Source organism: Gigantopelta aegis, chromosome 4 (assembly GCF_016097555.1).
Source record: "Gigantopelta aegis isolate Gae_Host chromosome 4, Gae_host_genome, whole genome shotgun sequence".
Classification (NCBI taxonomy): Eukaryota; Metazoa; Mollusca; class Gastropoda; order Neomphalida; family Peltospiridae; genus Gigantopelta; species Gigantopelta aegis.
In genome coordinates this window covers 22,206,195-22,227,208 of record NC_054702.1, presented here as the reverse complement: position 1 = coordinate 22,227,208, position 21,014 = coordinate 22,206,195, and the positions used below count along the sequence as shown (strand labels likewise).

The 21,014-nt window shown below is 33.5% G+C and overlaps 1 protein-coding gene across 15 annotated transcripts in view; it reads left to right on the top strand.

Moving 5' to 3' along the window:
- The window catches only part of LOC121369789 (CUGBP Elav-like family member 2), an 80,901-nt gene extending 62,183 nt beyond the window's left edge, over positions 1-18,718 (top strand). For 10 of the 15 annotated variants that reach the window (XM_041494853.1, XM_041494850.1, XM_041494861.1 and 7 more), the window contains 4 exons: positions 1,704-1,805; positions 3,312-3,455; positions 4,920-5,058; positions 11,120-18,718. In XM_041494853.1, the coding sequence (XP_041350787.1) occupies positions 1,704-1,805; positions 3,312-3,455; positions 4,920-5,047 (374 nt within the window). In that variant the 3' untranslated portion in view covers positions 5,048-5,058; positions 11,120-18,718. The remainder of the gene's footprint in view (positions 1-1,703; positions 1,806-3,311; positions 3,456-4,919; positions 5,059-11,119) is intronic. The other 5 variants (XM_041494863.1, XM_041494862.1, XM_041494859.1 and 2 more) reach the window with 1 other exon arrangement.
- The last annotated feature ends 2,296 nt before the right edge of the window (positions 18,719-21,014 follow it).

The following is a 21,014-nucleotide window of genomic DNA, read 5'->3' as shown; positions in this document are numbered from 1 at the left end:
TCATGTAAATGTGAATTCAAAAGCATTCATGTTTAATTTGCATAAAATCAGAAGTGTATGATAAAGTACACTGTTTATAATATCTTGTTTAAATTCGTAATGTAATGGAGTTTATAATTAAAAATCAAACATGGTAGTCTTGTATGTTGTCTAATATTAACTTTGTTCATACAGATTAAATTCACATGGTTGAGTCGCACATTTAACTGGAGTTTTCAATTTGGGTGTACTGTGTTTTGATTCTGTATATGGTGTGTACTTGTAATAAGGGAAACATGAGTGCATCTTTTGCCTTTTTTCCCCTTTGTCTGCTTTGTTTGTACTTCGTCTGCTTTACAATCTGTTCTACTCAGCTTTGTTTGTCTTGTCTTTGAAATTGGTTGTCTTTTTGTCATTTGATAAAATCACCCTTACAATGTGCACTGTAATTTGTCACTATTGCCATGATGGTTTGCCTCTGTACCCTTTCCACAGAGTGAAATCATTTTTGTCTGAGAAAATAAGTTGCCTTCATGCCCCTCTTTTGAAAGGAAAAATTGCCTTAATTTTTGTTATTAAACCAAATGCATCACTTGTCTTGCCCCCACCCCCAAATTAAAATTTTACCCGACACTATAATTTAAATTCCATACAACATTTAACATAACATGGAACCGAAAAATTACTGCTTGTATCACATTTATAAACAAAAACGAAACAAAAAATTAGTGGCTAGTTAAACTCAATGATTTGGAATGTCCTGAAGTTATACAAAACATTTTGTTTAAAATCAGCTTTTACTCGCTAATTTCAAGGTTGCCATTTTGTTCGTGATAATTTGCATTTAACAATAGTATTTGGTATCACTTGTCTTGCCCCCACCCCTTGATAAACTGCCTTGATTCTCAAACTTGTTCTTCCATTTAATAGACCTAGTATTGTATCCACTGATCCAACATTCAACAGTCAATAAACAAACACCATTTCCTTAACAAGAATTAAGCCATTAGTTGTTGTTTGTCCATTTTGTCCTCCAATCATTCAAGTTGAATGAACATCCTTCAATTTGCAGAATTTAGTACTTCCCAAAAAACTGTTCCTGTCATGATGTTTTTGATGAAACACTAATAGTAACTCTTACTTTTTAAGATCATTCATAGCTTTCTAAGTTGTTTTGACCCTTTGCATTTTTATCAATGAATCAAAAAGTATGTGTAAATAAAAACGACTATTGCATCAGAAATTAATAAATTCTGCTGCGTATTGTGAAATAACACCTGTCTGCTATACATTATTTAAACATTTCTGAATACCAGTGTTATTGGATTTTTTTTTTAAAAGTGTTACCTTGGGAAATCTTCCTATAAAGTGTCAAACTTGTGATCATTTGTTGTATGCTTGAATTTGTGTAAATTAAATGTGAAATTTATTGATCAATATGGGAAATTTTTTATTACTTTTTTTTTTTTATGACAAACCAAATTTTAACTGTTGGCATAAATTGAAATTTTAAAGCTTTCAGATATAACTTGGAAGCATTCAAAAGGGGTGTAAAAGGTGATTTAATATACACCTTGTGTAAACGGTGATTTATTACACCTCTTGCTGTAAACTATTTCAGCAGAGGACAAACTACAGTTTAATGTGTTATTCCACTGCTGCGGTTGGTTTGGCAGATGGCGTTAGGTTGTCAAGTCTGCTCTACGTTTTGCATTGTGTTGTAGGCACAGAATGGGGCCTTTACAGCAGTTTGGAACAAGATTCTGCAAATAGCTTTCAAGGAAAGACTTTGTATCAGCTTAGTGGACTATACTCCAAAAGTTACGGTAATAAGTCTTGACAAAAACAAAAAACTGTTTAGTCAAATGAGTCAAAAGCTGTAGAAATATATATGTGTATATATATATATATATATATATATATATATATATATCCCATTAATACATTATTTCACTATGAATTCGGTCTGGTCCTCAAAAGTCTATGTAACTGTTAGGATATTTGCGACTGTACACGTCAGCATGCCAGGAATTAAACACTGCAATGTATGAATGGCTTACTGCTTGAATTGTTAATACTAATTGTGCACACTTTTTTCCTAGCACTTTTGTTGTGTAGATGTTTTGCACAGCTGATGTTTAGACACTTTCTTGTTTATATATACATTGTATGTGTGTGTGTGTGTGTGTGTGTATATATATATATATATATATATATACACACACACACATCCTGTATGCTTCTCCGTATTCGTTTGCATATTGCAGCTGTCTCATGTTGGTAATATCATATTGTTTGTTTTTAGAGTACATGCATGTCAATATTGTACACACTAGTTGTTCATAGTGTTTTCGCTGTTGAGGTTTTTATTTTTAAAAAAGACAAACACTTTTCGTTAATTACTTCCTGCAGCTTCCTTCGAACATAATATTTTTTTTGCTGAGGTAATGTTAAACAAACATTCCTGTCCATTACACTTTTAACGAAGTGGCTGTTATAACAAGATGAGCATTTCTTCACACACGGAAGATTTTTGGGAGGTTTTTTACTTCAGAAAATATTTGCAATAATTTGTGGTATGTTTTTCTTGAAGTCTTTTTTTTTGTTTTGTTATATATAGGGCCAAACATCTCTTCTCTTTTATGTTTACAAATGAAGAAGATGAGACATTGAGCTGAAGTCTTTTTAAAAGCATTGCCCTAGTTGTTAGGAAATGCAAAATGTATTTGGCTATTGCATTTTGTTTACTGTTAAATTGCAAATTGTTTACATCTTGCTTGAACTATTAATTTTTTGCATATGCAGCATGTTTCTAATGTCATGTTGTCCATAACATGTAAAATGCATGTTATGCTACACAGAAAAGGTATAATGTTTGTGCCTTGTAACATTTTCTTTTGTACGCATAAACTTTGCATTGTAGTACCTGCAGATATTTGTTTTGGAACATAATCTTCAGATGGAGTTTATTTGAATACTTTTAACACATGCATACACTTTAGACTCAAGGACCCCATTTTACGAAACAATCTTAGCGCTGAGATCACCTACAGTGCATAACTACTGTATGCACTTAAAGTGATCTTAGAGATAAGATCACTTGGTGGAATGGGGTCCAGGTCCTTATTTTACAAAACTATTTAAGAGCCAAGGTCATCTTAAATGCATTAGGTAGTTGTGCACTTACCATTAAGATTGCTTCTTAAGACAGTCCCTATTGTATCAGCATTCATCATATTATTTATCTGGGTATATTCTGGTAGTGTTTGGGAAGTCGTATTTTGGTGCAAGCGATGATTCATGCTGAAGTTAGAGTGTATTGGGTGTTTCAGGGCCCGATGGTGCGAACCTGTTCATCTATCATCTGCCACAGGAGTTCAGCGACCATGACCTCATGCAGATGTTTGTCCCTTTTGGCACCGTGGTCTCAGCCAAGGTCTTCATTGATAAACAAACTAACCTCAGCAAATGTTTTGGTAAGTAATACCTAAGGTTTTTTTTATATTTTTTTTATACATATTTTGGTGCAGAAAACAGTTGTGTTAGGCCACATTTCCACTGTATCTGCAGATTTCACCATTAAAGGGGAGATGTCACTCTTGGCTTCCAGTTACTCCCATGGAGACTAGTTCAAAAAAAGTAATTTTTAGCTCCCATTAGCATGTGAATTTATTTAGTATCTAGTTTTATTACCCATATGGGCAGTGAGATGCGGGTGAATATATTTTCTATCTTTTTCTATGGCGTCATGACGTTAGTTTGGTGACGTCGTTGGTTTCCTCAACTGTCAAGTCTCTCATTGATGAGATTTTACAAACAACAGTGAATGTTTAGATAAATAAATTTCAAATAAAACTAATTTCTTTGTAGTTCATTCACTTCCCACAAGAAACATCAGTTCATTACGAATGTGACCTCTCTTGCTTACATTTGATTTGTGTACCTAAAGATAGCTTTTGACGTTATTGCTTTTCTTTCGTGACGTCATCAGTTTCCTCAGACTTTCACGTCTTGTATATTATATAATTTGTGTCATGTAAGAAGCTTAAAGTTTAAGTTTCTAAACTATTTACACTATGGGTAATAAATGCAATAACCCACTCGATACTCGAAATTAAGGATTATCTGTCCCTCGTGAAATTAATGTTTAACATTAATTTGATTCGGGACAGATAATCCATAATTCCTCATAAATCGTGTTATTACTATGAGATATTTTGCCCTTGATCATGAGAGATTTAAAAATTTGTTGTGCCCAGTACTTTTAGAATGCTTGTTTCCCTTCTGGTCCAGTCAGAGGGGCATATAGGTGTTGTTTCCATCTGTCCATCCATCTGTTTGCCCATTTGTCTGTCTGTCTGTCCCACATATAGTTTATGAATTTTGTTTTTCACCAAGCGTCATGATATTGAGCTGAAATTTTGTTCATGGCTTTATCATGTAAAGTTACAGATCAAGTTTGACTTTCTTGGCGATTTTCCCATTTTTGACGAGTTACGGCTTTTGTACTTCGGAGATGTGATAATTTGTTGTGTCTTGTAGAGGACATGTATTGCTTTTGTAGGATTCTGTCTTTCTACCATTGGGCTATTTCTCTCTCCAGCCAGTGCATCACGACTGGAACACCAAAGGCCATGGTATGTGCTATCCTGTCTATGGGATGGTGCATATAAAAGACCCCTAGCTGCTAATTGAAAAGAGTAGCCCATGAAATGGCGACAGCGGGTTTCCTCCCTCAATATCTGTGTGGTCCTTAACCATATGTCTGAGGCCAAGTAACCGTAAATAAAATGTGTTGAGTGTCGTTAAATATACCATTTCCTGTCTTTCTGATTACACTGAATGTACATTAAGACTCAAAGAGGATGTTTCTTTTTTCCATATTTCACCTTATTACCATATTGCCCATTTTTGTGATATTGCATAATATATTATTTCAGGCTTTGTGAGTTACGACAACACTATGTCAGCGCAAGCAGCAATACAGGCAATGAATGGTTTTCAGATAGGAATGAAACGACTCAAAGTGCAACTAAAACGACCAAAGAGTGATAGCAAGCCGTACTAGTGAACTCCATGGTAGGTACAACAGTCCGGGTAGGTGATTAACAAGTTCAGTGTTTATCATTCTTACATAACAACAAATTACAAGTTTGGTTGTTTTCGTTTTCGTTTTGTTGAGGAAGTTTTGGGGGGGGGGGGGGGGGGGGGGGTGGGTGGAGGGTGTTTTTTGTGGGGGTTTTGAGATGGAGTAAATGAAAAAAAAAGTAGCAAATTAGGCCTCACAGTTTAAATTGTGAAAATCTTGTGGAGACTAAAAGTAAGTTGAAAACTGCATATAAATTTAATCCAAAGTAATAGTCTTTAAATTAATCATGTTGAACACTTCAATTTAAAACTTTTATAAGGTTTTAAAAAAAAAAAAATGAGGCACCATTTCTAGTTTCAAAATGAAATAGTAAATAATATTAAATTGCAGTTTCTTTGTTAAATACCAAAGTTTGATCTTGTTTTGAACCAGTGTAATGGTTTTGAAATTGTTCAAACACATAATAAAATCCAGTACCATATTCATTTTCTATTAATTCTACCAACAAGACATTAGATTATTAATTGAATATTAAAAATAGATCAAATAATAAAAACATTAGTTTGGTTTAAACTGAGTGGACGGAGAGATGTGATGTTGATTGTTTGTTGGACCTGTTGTATTTGCTTAATGAATTTCGGTCAGAGGTTAATTGAAAAGGTAAGTGCACTGTAAGGTATATGAAAGCACCTGGATGAATTGGAACGTTTGCCAGAAGAAGATAAAACCAAGACTGCAAAATCTTGGGAAACACTATACATGTACTTGACAAATCATCTAAATAAAACATTTATCTGAAGGTGTCCTTTTTTTCTTTCTTTTCTTTTCTGTGTTATGTGTAAATAGTTTAGTTCTGAGAAGAAAAAAATTCTGAAACTGTTCTTTAATAAAAAAGTTCACAGTAACCTCTTAAGGGGCTTTTCCACCAAGCGTCGGAAATTGAGGGAAAGTGTCTTCAAATTCAATTCAGAAAAATAAAGGGCATGGGTCAGCTATGTTCCCAGTAGAATTTTAGGGTTTTTTGGTGGGGAGGGGTATTATTTTTATTAATAAATTAAAAAAACATGTAATACCTACCCCGTTGCCCCCAAAACACCCAAACAAATCAAAAAAATCTACACAAATTGCCTGTCTGTGTATACTGAAATAGATCTGAATAAAGACATTGCTTTGTGAAAATATGGTGAGGTTTTGAATTTTAAAATTATATGACATTATATTTTAAGGACCCGGAACGTAGAATTATCTATAAAGTTTTTCATTAGTTAGCTATGTAGTTCAAGCAAAGAACCAGAAAAAGAGGAATAAACAGTTAGGAGATTCTCCATAGTTCACATTCATTTGGTGAAAAACAAACTATTGGGTTATCAATCAAATCCATTTGTTAACATTAACTTGGTGGAAAAGAACCCTTACTTTCCAAGACCCTGCAAAACCACCTGGATTATTTTTGTTCCGTGTCATTTTCATTCCTGTTTGTTAATCTTGTACTAAGATTCTTTGTGCCTCCCACTTATCTTGCTCGGTATTTGTTTACAGTAAAATGGCAGATGCTATTAAAAGTATTGGAGACCGATAAATATTAGTGAGGCTTTTCCTCCGACATACTGTAGTTTGGAAAAGAAAACCATTTTAAGACATTTTTCACACATTTATATATTGGGTCACCAATTTATAGGGTAAGCTTTATACATCGCATTGTATATTTAATTATTTTTTTTATAAATAATACAAGAATATAATGGGTAAGATGTTTTGTATGTATAACTGAGGAATACCTACTGTGTTCTGATTCTAGTGGTGGGGTTTTCTTTTCTTTTTCTTGTAATTTCCTGCCCCTGTCCCACATATTTTAGACTAAATATGGCCCTGATTATGTTTTATTTCTTGCTTCTTTTTTTTACTGGATATATTTGAGTGAGATGGGTGTAAACCAGAGTAATACTGGGTTAATACATTTAAATATTTTACTTTAAAAAAAAAAAGTGTATTATTATGTTGTTGGGGGGGGGGGGGGGGGGGGGGGGGGGGGGGGGTTTTTATTATTATTTTTTTTTTTTTTTTTTTTTTTTTTTTTTTTTATAAATGGCTATGGTAGTATTACTTCATTACTTACATGTGTGTTTATATGTCATTGGTGTCAATGTTTGTGTTTTTCTGTCTCTGTCTGTGTATGCATGAATACCCATCCTTTCTCTTGTACTGCAATACTGTTGAGCCTTTGTGAAACAATTTATCGTTGTTCCAGCAGCTTACAACAGATGTGGTCATCAGTTTTGGCACCGTAATCACTAAAGTAATCCGTGGTTGAACAGTGCAGAAATATTTTGGTAGCAATATATGTCGGCTGTAGATTTGTTGCAGTCTGCAATAGAAATATTGCGCAGTCAGTGTAACATGAAAACAAACTTCTTGTTTAAAGATTTACCGTATATCTTTGCCTGTAAGTTGATCTCGGCTATAAGTCGAGTCCCTAATTTCAAGCCGTGAAAACTTATTTTTTTATTGACCCGTTTATAAGTCGACCCATGAAAAACAACTTATAAATATTGAAGTATTTCTTATTTTCAGCACATGAGAACAATAATGTCGCAATCAAACTACATAGCATCAAATTTGATCAAAACTAAATATTCCTTTAGTAGATAGTGAAAGCTGTTTGACTGCTACCGTATGGCACTGTAGAGCATGGTTTTGTGCACAGACAACAACTTTATTTATAAACATTGACAACAGATCACTACGATAAAACTGAAAGTATCAGTTAATCACATGTTTTGTCGCCATATTAATACATGTAAGGAGGATAACTCTGGAAAGTACACTGGTTTTTGTACCAAATGATGTATGTCCTTATTGCTCTAGTGAACTGCAGAGATCAGTCTAAGTTGCTTTAAGGGAAAGCTCAGTAATATTCATGAAGTTAATCACCGACAAAACATTGTTTGAATAACCATTAATGCCAGTGACCAGATTTCAAAATAAACTCCGGCAACAGGTAGTTAGTATTGTTTACATTTTTGCTATTAGTGATGACTGTTATTTTAACTAAGTGGACTGTTCTCTTGGCATGTGAGTGAGATCGCACGCCTTTTTGCATTACCAAAACCATTCTAATGCCAAAAAAAAAAAGGTTATAAAACTAAATGTGTCAAATTAACATATTTGAGTATAAATACAGGGCAAACTTCAACAATAAAACTTGTAAAATAATCCTCAAAACGGTAATATTTTTGGGTGAAATTTTTTTACCCTCTTATAAGTCGACCCCCCAAGTTATAAAATAATTTTTGGGTGAAAAAAATTCGACTTATAGGCGAAGATATATGGTATATAAATTTAGGCTTTAATTTTTGTGCTTTTTAAAAAAAAAGAGGATTGTTTTGGTGTTGTTTTTATTTGGTTTTGGTCTTATAATTATCATAGTACATGATAGCAGTTAAGTATAAATAACGGTCTAAAACGTTGGTGCCAAAATGCTATGATCATTTCTCTTTAAGGTGCACATTTGTTCTTTCATTCATAATAAATATTATTTTCAAAAGTGTTGTATGTAATGCTTCACTAAAGATGGGTATATAGCAAGATTAGAGGGTTGGATTATTTCAGTGCAAGGTTTTGGACATTTGATAATTTATTTGGGGGTTTTTTTGCTTGAATTTTTTATATATATTTTATTATTATTATTTTATTTTTTGAAATTTCTTCTGCATTTCCGTATACATCCAACTTAATACTCCACTAGCTTTCTTTCAACTTTCCTTCAATTATAAAATTGTAACTGATAAACGTTAATCAAGTTGGCAGCTATTATTTGGTCACTAGTTCTGCCCTTGTGCTAGTGTTATATGGATGGTTATCAAGTTTTCTGCTAGAAAATAATTTGAGGGTACATAATAAACACAAAACAGACCTTAAGTGACCCTTCTTGGTGATTATAGGTTTGAAATGTTTTGAAACTGGACACCGTATTCCCTTCACTTTGACAGCAGTTCTCTTAATATCTTAAAATTACAAAAATATATTTATACGTTTTTTAATATTTTAGGATTAGTAAGTTTACTCTCCTTAAAAATCTGGCAGAAACCCTGGTTATTTCAGAATCCTGTTTGAAATTATGGTCACATAATACGAAACTATTGTATTGCACACTTTGTGATCTTTGTTGTGAAGCAAAGCATGATAATATGTTGTGTTTCTGTTCCGATAACATTACATACGTGTATTAGTACTAGCTGATTGTCCCACAGGATTTAAGTACAGTGTGTTACACATGGTATTCATTTTGAGATGTAAGTCCTCAAGATTTTTCTGGAAATTTAGATTTTAGCACTAATTTTTGAGTTGGGTTTTTTTTATGAACAGTTTCAGCTCACAGCAAACCCCTACTTTTCAAAACCCTGTAAAGTTTTCCAAGTGCTTTACCATTAAGATACAATCTGCCCAAGAAAGACATTTACAAGCTATACACGGTGAAACCTGTGTTCATCAGTCACTTTAAAGTGTAAACAAATGATTTCTCAAGACAGATGCTTAATAGACGCCGGTCCATACCATCTGAACACAGTTAAAAGTTAACAACACCACTAGAGTACATTGATTTATTACTCCTCAGCTATTGGATGTCAAAAATTTGGTAATGTTTACATAGTCTTAAAGAGGAAACCTGTTACATATTACCGTTAGTAGCAAGGAATCTTTTATATGCACCATCCCAAATAAAGGATATCACATACCACAGTCGTGGTGCCTGGGCTGGAATGAGAAATATCCCCATGGGCCCACTAACGGGGATCAATCCTAGACTGACCATTCGTTAGGCAAGCGTTTTACCATTGGGCTATGTCCCACCTCCGTTTTGAACACCGATGACAGCTTAAGAGTGGAGATGATATATACCTTCTTCTAATGTACCTGTATATTGTGAGATGTTTACTAAACTGAACTTCTCAAACTACTGTCTGCATCTGCACTTAATTGCTTTACAAAAGCATGGCTTTGTTGGTAACAAGTCTTCATTGCCATACTGAAATTCTTTTTAATATATATTTGTGTTTAAGTTAGTTTCATAGAAAAAACCCACCAATTTGTTATTGGGAGCAGCATCGGCAGAAGATGAAATGTGGTCATAGAAAACTGCCATGTATACACATTAATTTAACATTTTACTGTGTCTTATTCCCTAGTATGATAGAAAATGATCCTGTTTAAATTATGATACTTTGTCAGGAATGATCAACAGGCCTAGAAATTCACAATAACAAACAGCAGGCCCATTGCAAATAGCTGTTGTAAAACTGAACTGCAATGGTAATTTTATCTTTATCAAGAGTTTGCTTTGTTATTGTTTGTACTAAATTGCTGTTGAAAGATAATCTGAAATTCGAGGTCTGATTCAAGTTACTTGTGCTTCTTACGGATTAATTGGTGTTTTGAAAAAATAAACTTGGTTTTTGTATCAAAAGCCATTCCAAAACCTTTTTTTTTTCTCACTTTTTTTTTAATTTAAATGCAAATTTTATTTGTTTTGGGGAAAGGGGTAAATGTGTCCCAAAAATATTTATTAATATAGTACCGTAATCAAAATATTAATATACATCTTGCATTTACATAATGTAACAACATGTATATGTGCTGTGTATTTTATGTATTCATTGTTTGGGGAGGTAGGAGTATTCATTGTTTGGGGAGGTAGGAAAAGTGGCTGTAATGTTGCCATATGTGTAACAATTTACAGAAATCTCCATTAAAAATGGTAATGATGCCAATGGAAAGTTTTATTGTTCTTTCCGGTTTTCAGTTGGTGTAATGTGCAGATACTACTAGTACCATGGAATATTTGACTGTATTATATGTGTGTGGTGGTAGCGAAATCTAGTATGTTTGTGTGTACTGTTTTTAAAAGATTTTAGAAATACATGTAGGCAAACATTATTTAAAAAAAAAAAAACTAAAATTCACTGTGTTTCACAAAGGCTGAACAAGATCCGTTAATAACTGCTTTTTTGGCATTGTTTTAATTTCGATCTTTTTGCTTCTTTTTCTATGTAGATCCACTGGCGTGGCGTGATGTGACGTCTTTCCCATGTTCCCGTCGTGTGATTCATGTCTCCTATCAAAACAGTGATATATGCCTGTCAGTCTGACATGTTTGCTGTTGTATGTCACTTGGTCAGCGCTACAATCGGCTGATGTCGCGACATGTTCATTGTGTTCCTCGTTTTGGGGCTACCGTTGTGCTGATCTCTTTAGTCCACGCACACACGGGACAGCAGTGTTTCTCTTTTTTGGGTGTTTTAAATTTTTTTAATCGTTTGGTACACGTGTTCATTGTAATGAACATTCGTTGAATTCAGATTCGACATCCAGTTTTAAGTTGTCTGGTTGGAGAGATTGCTATGTATGTCTTGCACTGGATATTTTTTTTTTTTTTTTTTTTTTCCCCTGATAGTAAGGTTTTTTTAGTTTTATTATTATTATTATTATTTGTTTTGTTTTTTTAAGTGTTTCGTTAGAATTGTTTTTTAAATAATGTTTTTATGTTGTGATTTTAATCAGGTTTGTCAATGGTTGTGTAATAATCCGTGATGATAGGTTTTATTATTTTGTATACATTTCTTTTCTGTTTAAGTTTTGAGGGAGGTTAAGAATTTTTTTTTTAATGAATAATGACCTTTTTTGTGAGCTTAAATCTTGTAGCCTTTCCTTTTTTTTTAATAATCCCTCAAAAGGGGTGAAACAGACACTGGGGGTATATTTTGATTATTTATTTATTTTTATTTTTTTCTTAAAAACTGGATGACAATCTCAATTCTTTTCACATTCATTTTGAAATACTTTTGAGGTCAACATGTTCAAGAAAATGTTTATTGCTGCTTGTTTTAAATACAAATTGTGTTCAAATCAAATCTCGCTGCATTCATGTACTATTTATTTTTAAAGTGTCTTATGAGAAAGAAAATCTGGTTGTGAATTTTTATGGATCTTAAAATATGATTTATACTTGCTCGTTATACCAAATATTACTTGTTTGTCTTTGCTGGCCACACATTTCATTGTACTGTTAGCCCGTTAATTGGCCATTTTGGCTCACTAATGTAGCATGTAGTAATATGTACATGTTGATATGAGTTTGTATATTTAGCAATATATCTAGTAACAAGGCGAACCTCAAGCAAGTATTCAACAGGTAAGTAATGGTTGTAATTGTCATAAGAAAGCAGCTGTTTTATTGAACAAAGCATACTTTTAATATAGAATGGCATCGATTCATTTGAAACTGAACTGTTCAGCTTCAACAAAAACTTTTTAATTCAAATGCAGGTTAATATGTGCATTTACAACATTTCTAGGTTAATAAAAGGAATTTTGTAAATATATCAAAGAAGATAACGAAGAAATGATTACTATCTTGAGGCCAATTGCCTTGGCTAAATCGGTAAATGCTGTTAAATTAATGAATGTAAAATTACGTAAGGCTTTTATCAACTGCTGTATATACCATATGAAGAGAGAGATAATATAAGAGACATATCTTTTTTCAGCTGTTAGGCGTTTGTGTTTTGAATGCAGGGGATTTGATTTGTTAGGGTGTCTTGTATAGACACGGTGTTTTGTGTATAGTCAGGAATCCGAGTGGTGTTTGTCTTGATGGTGGACAGCAGACTGCAGCTGATGTATAAAATTTCGCCTATATTCTACTTGGGCTAGCCCTGTACACGCCCCTCTGTAACAATAGACCGATCGGTATCGGGTCACGGTATAGCATAGCATTTGTAAAAAGTCGACAATCAAAATGGCGGTTGACTTGATGTAAAATGACTGATTCGAAAACATGATCACAAAAAAATATGTACAAATGTCTCAACAGGCTATTGGCTTTATTTTAATAATCATCAGAGTAGTTAAAATTATTGAAAATTACAGATTCGTTATTTAGTGTACAGTAAATAGTTGTACTTAAGTGGCGGACATATTCTATAACCGTACCCTGTACACTTAAGGTAAATAGGTAAGCACATCTGAACTATTCATGGTGTATTAGTGCTGGATAGTCGAAAGTCGTTAAATCTACATTGTCAACCAATGTTAGTTAATCCAAATCATTAGGTAATACAGAGTATCATAGTGTCAGCACTGGGTGAATGGTGGATACTCTAGTAACTAGATGTTTTTTGTCAACCTATGTATAGGAGCACTAATTTGAAAAGTCTATGTAATGGTGTTAATGGTCGATCTAAATCATTAATGCGGAGTACTTCAGTGTCAACACTGGGTGAATGCTGGATACTCATAGTAACAAGTTCTACATTGTCATCCTATGCATAAGTAGAGGCTCTAGTTTGAAAGTCTGTGGTTAATGGTGTTACTAGTTAATCTCCAATATCATTAGTTGATGCCAAGTATCATGGTGTCAATACCGGAAAAATATGTGAATCATTAAGCTGTTGAGATAGTAGTGTTGACACTGGATTGTACTTGACAATTTAAATGACAATTGACGTACTCAATAAATGTGCAAAACACTAAGCTGTTGAGACTGTCCTTGTCGTCAGTTGACAGAGTTAAGCTGTCTGTAGTGTAGCTATATACAGTTCAGCCAAACACACAACCCATTTAATATTGAAGATGTGGACTGTGGAGCTATTGTCCCAGTGGTTATGTGACCACTGAAAGTTGATGGAGGTTGATAATTAAACTATCCATATATAACCCAGTGGGAAATGATGTTGGAGGTTAACAGTTAATACTTAGTAGAAGTTTAATGAAGCCTTTAGCCAAGTAACAAGTGATTACTGGAAGGCTGAAGTTGACAGTTCAAAAGTGAAGATTGATAAGGCTATCCACATAGTCCAATAGTAAATGATCTGTAATGATTAGAATTGGTTTAAAAAGCAATTTGAGGTTAATAATAATAAAATGTCTACATTTAGCCCAGTGGTAAGTAATCAGAAGTCAGGTTGACAGTTTAAAACATTGGGAGAGGTTGATGATTAAGTTTTCTACATACCAGTCTATAGTTTCAATGTCTGCCATGAACAAAACAATGTACACACTGGCCCATGGATTTAAGGAAAATTTTACATTATGCTGCCAAGTCTTGCTGTCATCTGTCAATACTAGACAACTCGGCACAGCTGAGATATTAAGTTGTAGCTACTTTGTATTCTAGTTAACTGTATTCAAGTGACCCAATGCCATTCTGGAGTATTCAGATTTGTGACGGTTGTATTCGTTTTTTAATTATTTGTTTACATTTGAATACCAAAGCAATGATTGTTTCTAGTTCACGTTCATTATTATTATTATTGTGTCCAACATGTGGTGGTTTTTTTGTTTGTTGAAACTTTCATTTTATTTTTTACCTCATTAACGAGGGAATTGCACATTTAGCTGGCTTTTGTCTCATGTACATAACTCTGGGCAGGAGAATTATCAAACAAAGATATACTATAGTCTTGTAATATTTATTAATTGGAGATCATTGTATTACGTTGTGTATTCAGATCGGTCACCTGTAGTATTAGATAGCATAGCCAAGAGGTTATTTTTCATCATTTTCATCAGCATTCTGCACTGCATCCCATTCAATTCTTTCATACACTAATATTGAGATGTAAATGTATGAACTGGATATTAACTTTTGCTGATGATTGGGTAAAAATTTTGACTAAGTTCTGGGTACTTTTTTATTCATAGCAATAAACGCATTCAAATGTGTTGTCCACAAGCCATGAAATATTTGTTAATTTATTAGGTCATAGTTTAAAGTCAGTTTAGTTTGTTTTTTATGTTGGCCAATTGTGGTGCTCCATAAAAGATGATCATAGAATTGAAAATGAAGTTATCAAAACCATCCTATGTAAAAGTCACCACAGATTGAGTTAACATGATATTATTATTATTCATTGCTGGACTGTTTCTAGCTAAAAAAAATTGAAAATAAGAAACAAAATAAGAAAAAAGAGACAGAAAGAAAATTTTAAAACAGCAAAACAGACTAGAACAACACAATAAGTGTCAAAAATAAATGAAATCCAAATGTTAACACGGCTGATTTTAGTCTGCTAAACATATTTCTGTTGCAATCGTTGTACCGGTACTCTGACAAAGTAATATTATATCTGTCTCATTCCTTACTGAATTTGTTTTAGCAGAATCGCACTTGCGCCCCCCCCCCCCCCCCCCCCCCCCCCCCCCCCGACATTTTAGGTAAAGAAAACCACTTGTGTCTTTTTAGCAAAAAAATTACGCATAAAGTTTCACATTTGTCTTTTTGTAATTGTAAATGTTTACTTAGACTTGCCTTAAATTTTGAACATAATATTTTTTATGGTGGATTGAGAAGACTGCAGTATTGGGGGGGGGGGGGGGTGGGGGGGTGACTGGGAGGGGCCTCTGCCACTTTTAGTCTAAGATTTTTGTTTTTTTAGAAATATAATCCCTTGGCTATGCTTATTAACCAATTATCCCTAGATATCCTTTCACTGACATGTATTAATACATTTTAAAAGAAGAGTCAGATGTAAAAATTTGTGTTATATCAGAAAGTTTGCACTAGTCTGATGTACATGTAGGTAGTTAAAAAATTGCATACAAACTGCACGTTTTAACCAAGTTAGACATGTGATTAAAAAATCGTGTTTAAACCAAAAGTGATACGTTTTGTTTTTTGTTTGAGCAGAGTTAAAAATATGTTAATTGTTTGCCGTGTTTTCTGTTTTTATTAGTTTTTTTTATATGAAAAGTTGTTTTATAGAGTTTCTTGTTATAAAGTGTGAAAATCAAAATTAATCTCATTTTAATGTTGTGAAGTTTATTCCCTTGTGAAAGTTTGTTTATAAAATGTATACAGGCACTGAGTGAGTAGGTATATTGCTGAATAGAATGGTGGTGTGTTGTGTTTTCAAATAGTGTATCCCCCATGTGAGAAATTCACAACTATTTACGTATTTTCTGCCGGTGCTGTCACTTTTTACCTTACTAAATGGTTCAGCTTCCAGTTAGTAGTCCACAAGAGAAAAATATATAGCATAACATAATTTCTTATTTTTCCGTTATATGGAAAAGAGATGGTCTCTTTCTTTTTTTTTTCTCCCCCCCCCCCCCCCCCCCCAAATATTTAATGTTTTAATCAAAATTAATGTTTGTTTCAATGTTCGATAAGTGCTGAAATAGTAAATTGTATCAATGCATATTTTAAAAGAATTAAGCATGTGTTTGTAATAATTATTTATAACAGGTGTTTGAATGCATGTATTTAAATTGTAATGTTTTGGACGTGAGATTTGCAAACAAAACTATTTTGTCATGTCATTCAGTTGTATAATGATAATTCAACTCGGCATTATACATGTTCTATTTGCATTTGTTTGCCATGAGTCTTTATCTTTGTTTTAATTGGTATGACACTACTTAGTGGAACATACTGATCATTTACGTAAAATAATAAATTGAAATTAAATTTTATATTCGTCGAATTAGGTATCAGCAGGCAGCTTTTTGTTTCATCATGTGGTCCTAGATTTGGGGTTTTGTTTTATCCTGCAATAGTAGAAATTGAGATTCATATTTACATATTTTTTGTACATGTATTTCAATTCCATGTCGGTGTTGACTGCATAGTAATTTGTTGACATTATTTTAACTCACAAAGCATGCATTTTCGATTTTTTACATCACATGTTACAATATAATAAGATTCATTCAGCCACATGGAATACCTTTCTGTGAAATATTTCCACCTTTGTGGGTAGGTTGTGTTTCAGTTTACAGTTGCTTCCCAGTTTGTGTTCAGTAGAAAGTAACTTGAATCAAATACAATTACGTTTCTAATGTTGAATCAAAACTTTGCGTGTGACAATCAAACTCAAGTGTCTCTGTGTGTGTTTTTGTTTGGTTAAATGTAGGTCAGCTGTTTGGAATCTAGTCATTGGTCAGCATTGGTGGATCTACAGTTCAACCGGTCTTTTACAAGTTAACATCACTTAATTGTGTCATTGCATTTTAAGAAGGTGTGGGTGCTAATGTTTCACACATATGTATTTATATACCGGTACATATGAAGGGTTCAAAGAAAATAATCTCTGATGTCACACATCTGTTATCTTGAGAGAATTGAATTTTAAAGTTTACAACTCTGCAATCGTGGAATATTTATACCTAAACTAGCATGATTTACCAACAACTCTTAATGGCCTTAATGTTTTTAACTTTGCTTCATTGTGATCTTGACATACACGACTTTTCTAATACCGACTGTTAGGACATTACAGGTTATTCCCTTGGACCTTCATATGATATCCCGTTAGATTCTAGGTGTATAACACTGAAATACTTGGTAAGTTTTTTTGTTTTGTTATTAAATTTTATTTCGGGGGTGGGGAGGGATCTTCGTTTTTTTGTTTTTTTTCATGAAATAATTTTCACAAAACAAGACTGAACTTGATAAGAAAATACGAGTGTGTGTTTAATGTATAACCAGAACGTAAGGAAAAAAGTGACAGCAACTGTTGTTCAACTCAGGACTCCATGTTCTCTGTGAATGTCGTCCAAAAGTAATCTGTTCTCCGCTTCAAAAGCAAAACCAAATCTTATTGTACAAAGTCGATGCCATGGTGTACCCATGTGCACCCATGTTTAAAAACGGCTGTTAAACAGTATTTTTTTTCAAACTGTCCACTGGTCGGTTTCTTTCCTTTTTTGTTTTGTTTTAGTTACCAATTTTAATGTTTTAAAACTAAAATTTAACTCAGGATAATTTTGTAATTACAAGTTATGGACATGGCTTGTGTTTGTATTGTGAAGTATCATAGATTTAAAGCATTGTTTAATTTTATTTATTTTATTTGGTAAGGATTTCTTTTTTAGTTACTTGTCAAAGATATGACATAATCTTTGGAATTATAGCATGAATCAGTATTTGTTTTAATCAAAATAAGCTGATGGCATGTATTTGTTACGTTATTCATCTATGTATGTGAAACTAGTATATCTGTGAAACTTGTTGCATGAAAACAAAATCAAAATGCTTCTTGTTTATATATTGATAAAAAGTAGAAATGTTTTAGATATAGTTCATTATAAAATCGTGATTAGCTCAAATTCATTACAGGTTTCATCGTAAGAAGACTGTTCATGTAATACATAAGACTGTTAGATTATGTGTTGTGTCCAATACCAATGCTGTTCTGCTTGGAAGCACTCCCTATGTCTCATTGTAACAAGTCTCATTCTTGCCTTGAACTTACAGAGTGCATTTATCATGTATTAATTTGTGCATCTAGTCAAAGAGCCAAAAAAGAAATAGAAAAAAGAGAGAGAAAGAGAGGGAAAGGAAAAAAGAGAAAAATTAATAATAAAAGGAATGCCATGTCCATAGCCCCTCATTAGTATGTTAATTTTACAGTTAGCCAAGTTTATCAACTTACGTAATAAGTGATGACAGAGAATTTTATTTTGTTACCAAAACAGGAGTTTGTAGATATTGTCTGGATTCTAATCTGGGCTTGTTTTTAACTATTTTAGTTTTGATGTGACTCCCCATCTTTCCACTACAGTGGTTATGTCTTGTATTAGGTGGCATTGTGACGTGGTTTGTACAGAATTTAAAAACAAAAAAAGGTATTATTAAAATTTATTGATATAAAAGTATGTATGTTTTGTTGTTTGTTGATGATTTCGTTGCCCCTGAAACAGATGCGTATCGAGCTATCAGGGGTGGGAATTATCTTCGGATCAGCTGTTTTCCTCGTGGAACATTGCGTTGCCTCACATTTTAAGCGTCCTTTCCTCCAAAATGTGTCGGATGGCACAGATTTTAACGAATTTCCGGGACACCATTAGATTAACTCTTCTTTTTTTTTTTACAGTTCACCAGTTCCCACCCCTGAGCTATGAACTATCACCAATAACCCAAGAAAATATCTTCCAGACATTTCCAAATTGTCAATCGGTTTACAACCTGGTTACAAGTCATTGGCTAAGATCTACAAAATACATTGCATAGCTATCGATACAAATACACATCTAAACAATCGTATGGTAACAAACACGAAATGTGAATATTCTAAGTAAACTACTAACATTTTAATAATTAGAGATGAAGTGTTAAATTTAGGAAACCAGATCATAATACTTGGTCCATTGGCCAAACCTTTCAAATTTAACCAACTGGTATTGCTAGGGTTGGTAATATGTCGTGTTTTTTGTTTTGGTCATTTATAACATTCATATTGGCATTAATACCAAAAAGCTATTTTGTGCTGTAAACGAATCGCTGCTCATTTTTACATCGAAAACAAGTAATTTTGAGGGTAGAATGATGGCAATGCATGATAAAAAGGTTTCTCATTCGCGCATTTTGCCCGAATATCTTATCATTGTCCGTTAACATCGTGCAGTGGATACCTCAGTACGTCCAAGAACATCGTGTAAGCAGTGGTTACTATGACAAACTATTTCATTAAATTAATTTGCGTTTATGCGTACGTGTACATTATGGCGTATTGTAATTAATATTTTTATAACTAACAAATATTTCCATGTCGTGAAAACATTTGTAATGATGGAAGTAAGTTTTGTGAATATAAATAATGAATAGTAAAAGTCCATTACAATAGGTGTTGTGACTGCATTGTCAGTGCAACACGTAATTATTCTATAAAACCTTTTGTTACAAGTTGAAAAGAAATATCTTCATGCCGTAAAATGTGGTTAGAAACATTTGAAGAACGTTTTGTGAAAAATAATGAAGACAAAGGAAAAAGTCGATCACATTACGGTTGCGTCTGCACATTCTGTTGAACTTCTTTTCTTTCTGTTTTTTAATGTAAGTCTGGATCTAGGTCAGTCGGTAGAGTCTTCGCCTGAGATTCCTGGGTCAAAGGATCGAATCCACTCTGTGAAAACATTTTCGGTTTGTATTTTACCCCTTCCAACTAATGCCCACGATTGGTAAATCAAAGGCCGTAGTATGTGTTGTCCTTTTATATTATGGGAAGTTGCTACTAGTGCTACACCACTAGATCACATTGATTTATTAATCATCGACTACTGGATGTCGAATATTTTGTAATTGTGACATATAGTCTTAGAGAGGAAACCCGCTACATTTTTTTCATTAGTAGCAAGGGGTCTTTTATATGCACCATCTCACAAACAGGATAATACATACCACGGCCTTCGATATACCAGTCGTGTGTACTCATGACCAATGAACCTAATGGGACAGGATATGCTCACCTTTTGTGAACACCTGATATCACTGGACTGATTCGTGTCAACACACCTGTTTAAATTTCCGATGAGTTTGGTCTTGTGCAGTCGTATATTATTTGTCCAGCCAGAGTGGCGGTCCTCCTATAGTTGAGCTGAAAGAATTAGAATGTCCTGGGAAGTGGCAGCCCTCCTAATAGGGAAACGCCCAATGATATGGATGTATACGTGGTATTGTCAAAACTTCCTTTTGACATCAATGCGCCGAGATAGGGCTTTCAAAATGTTAATGGTGTCGTTAAGTTAGAGGTTGATGGAAGAACGGATCGTCCTCGAAATTGTAGTCTTATCTGATATTGTCAAAACATCCTTTTGATTCTGCCTTTCGCAGAGATACGATTTTGAAAATGATAATGGATTTGTCGTTCAGATTTCCGTTGGTGGAGGGACTGTGCAGAAAGATAAACAGTACAAATTCATATTTAATAACGTTTTATTGTTTAAAAAGCCAACAACACTCGATTTGAAACATCAGTAAAAATAATACATCCAACTGTATGTGTTGCAAAAGAAAATGGTTTGAGGTGCAATGTAATTTGGTGAAAAATAAAAGGCAAATCCAGGAAATATTTTCGGGAAGTCGGGGGAACACAACCAATTATTCAAATGCTCGGCAATTCCATTTCGGTTTGTTAGTTTTAAAAACCACTTTAACACATCGCTTTAATAA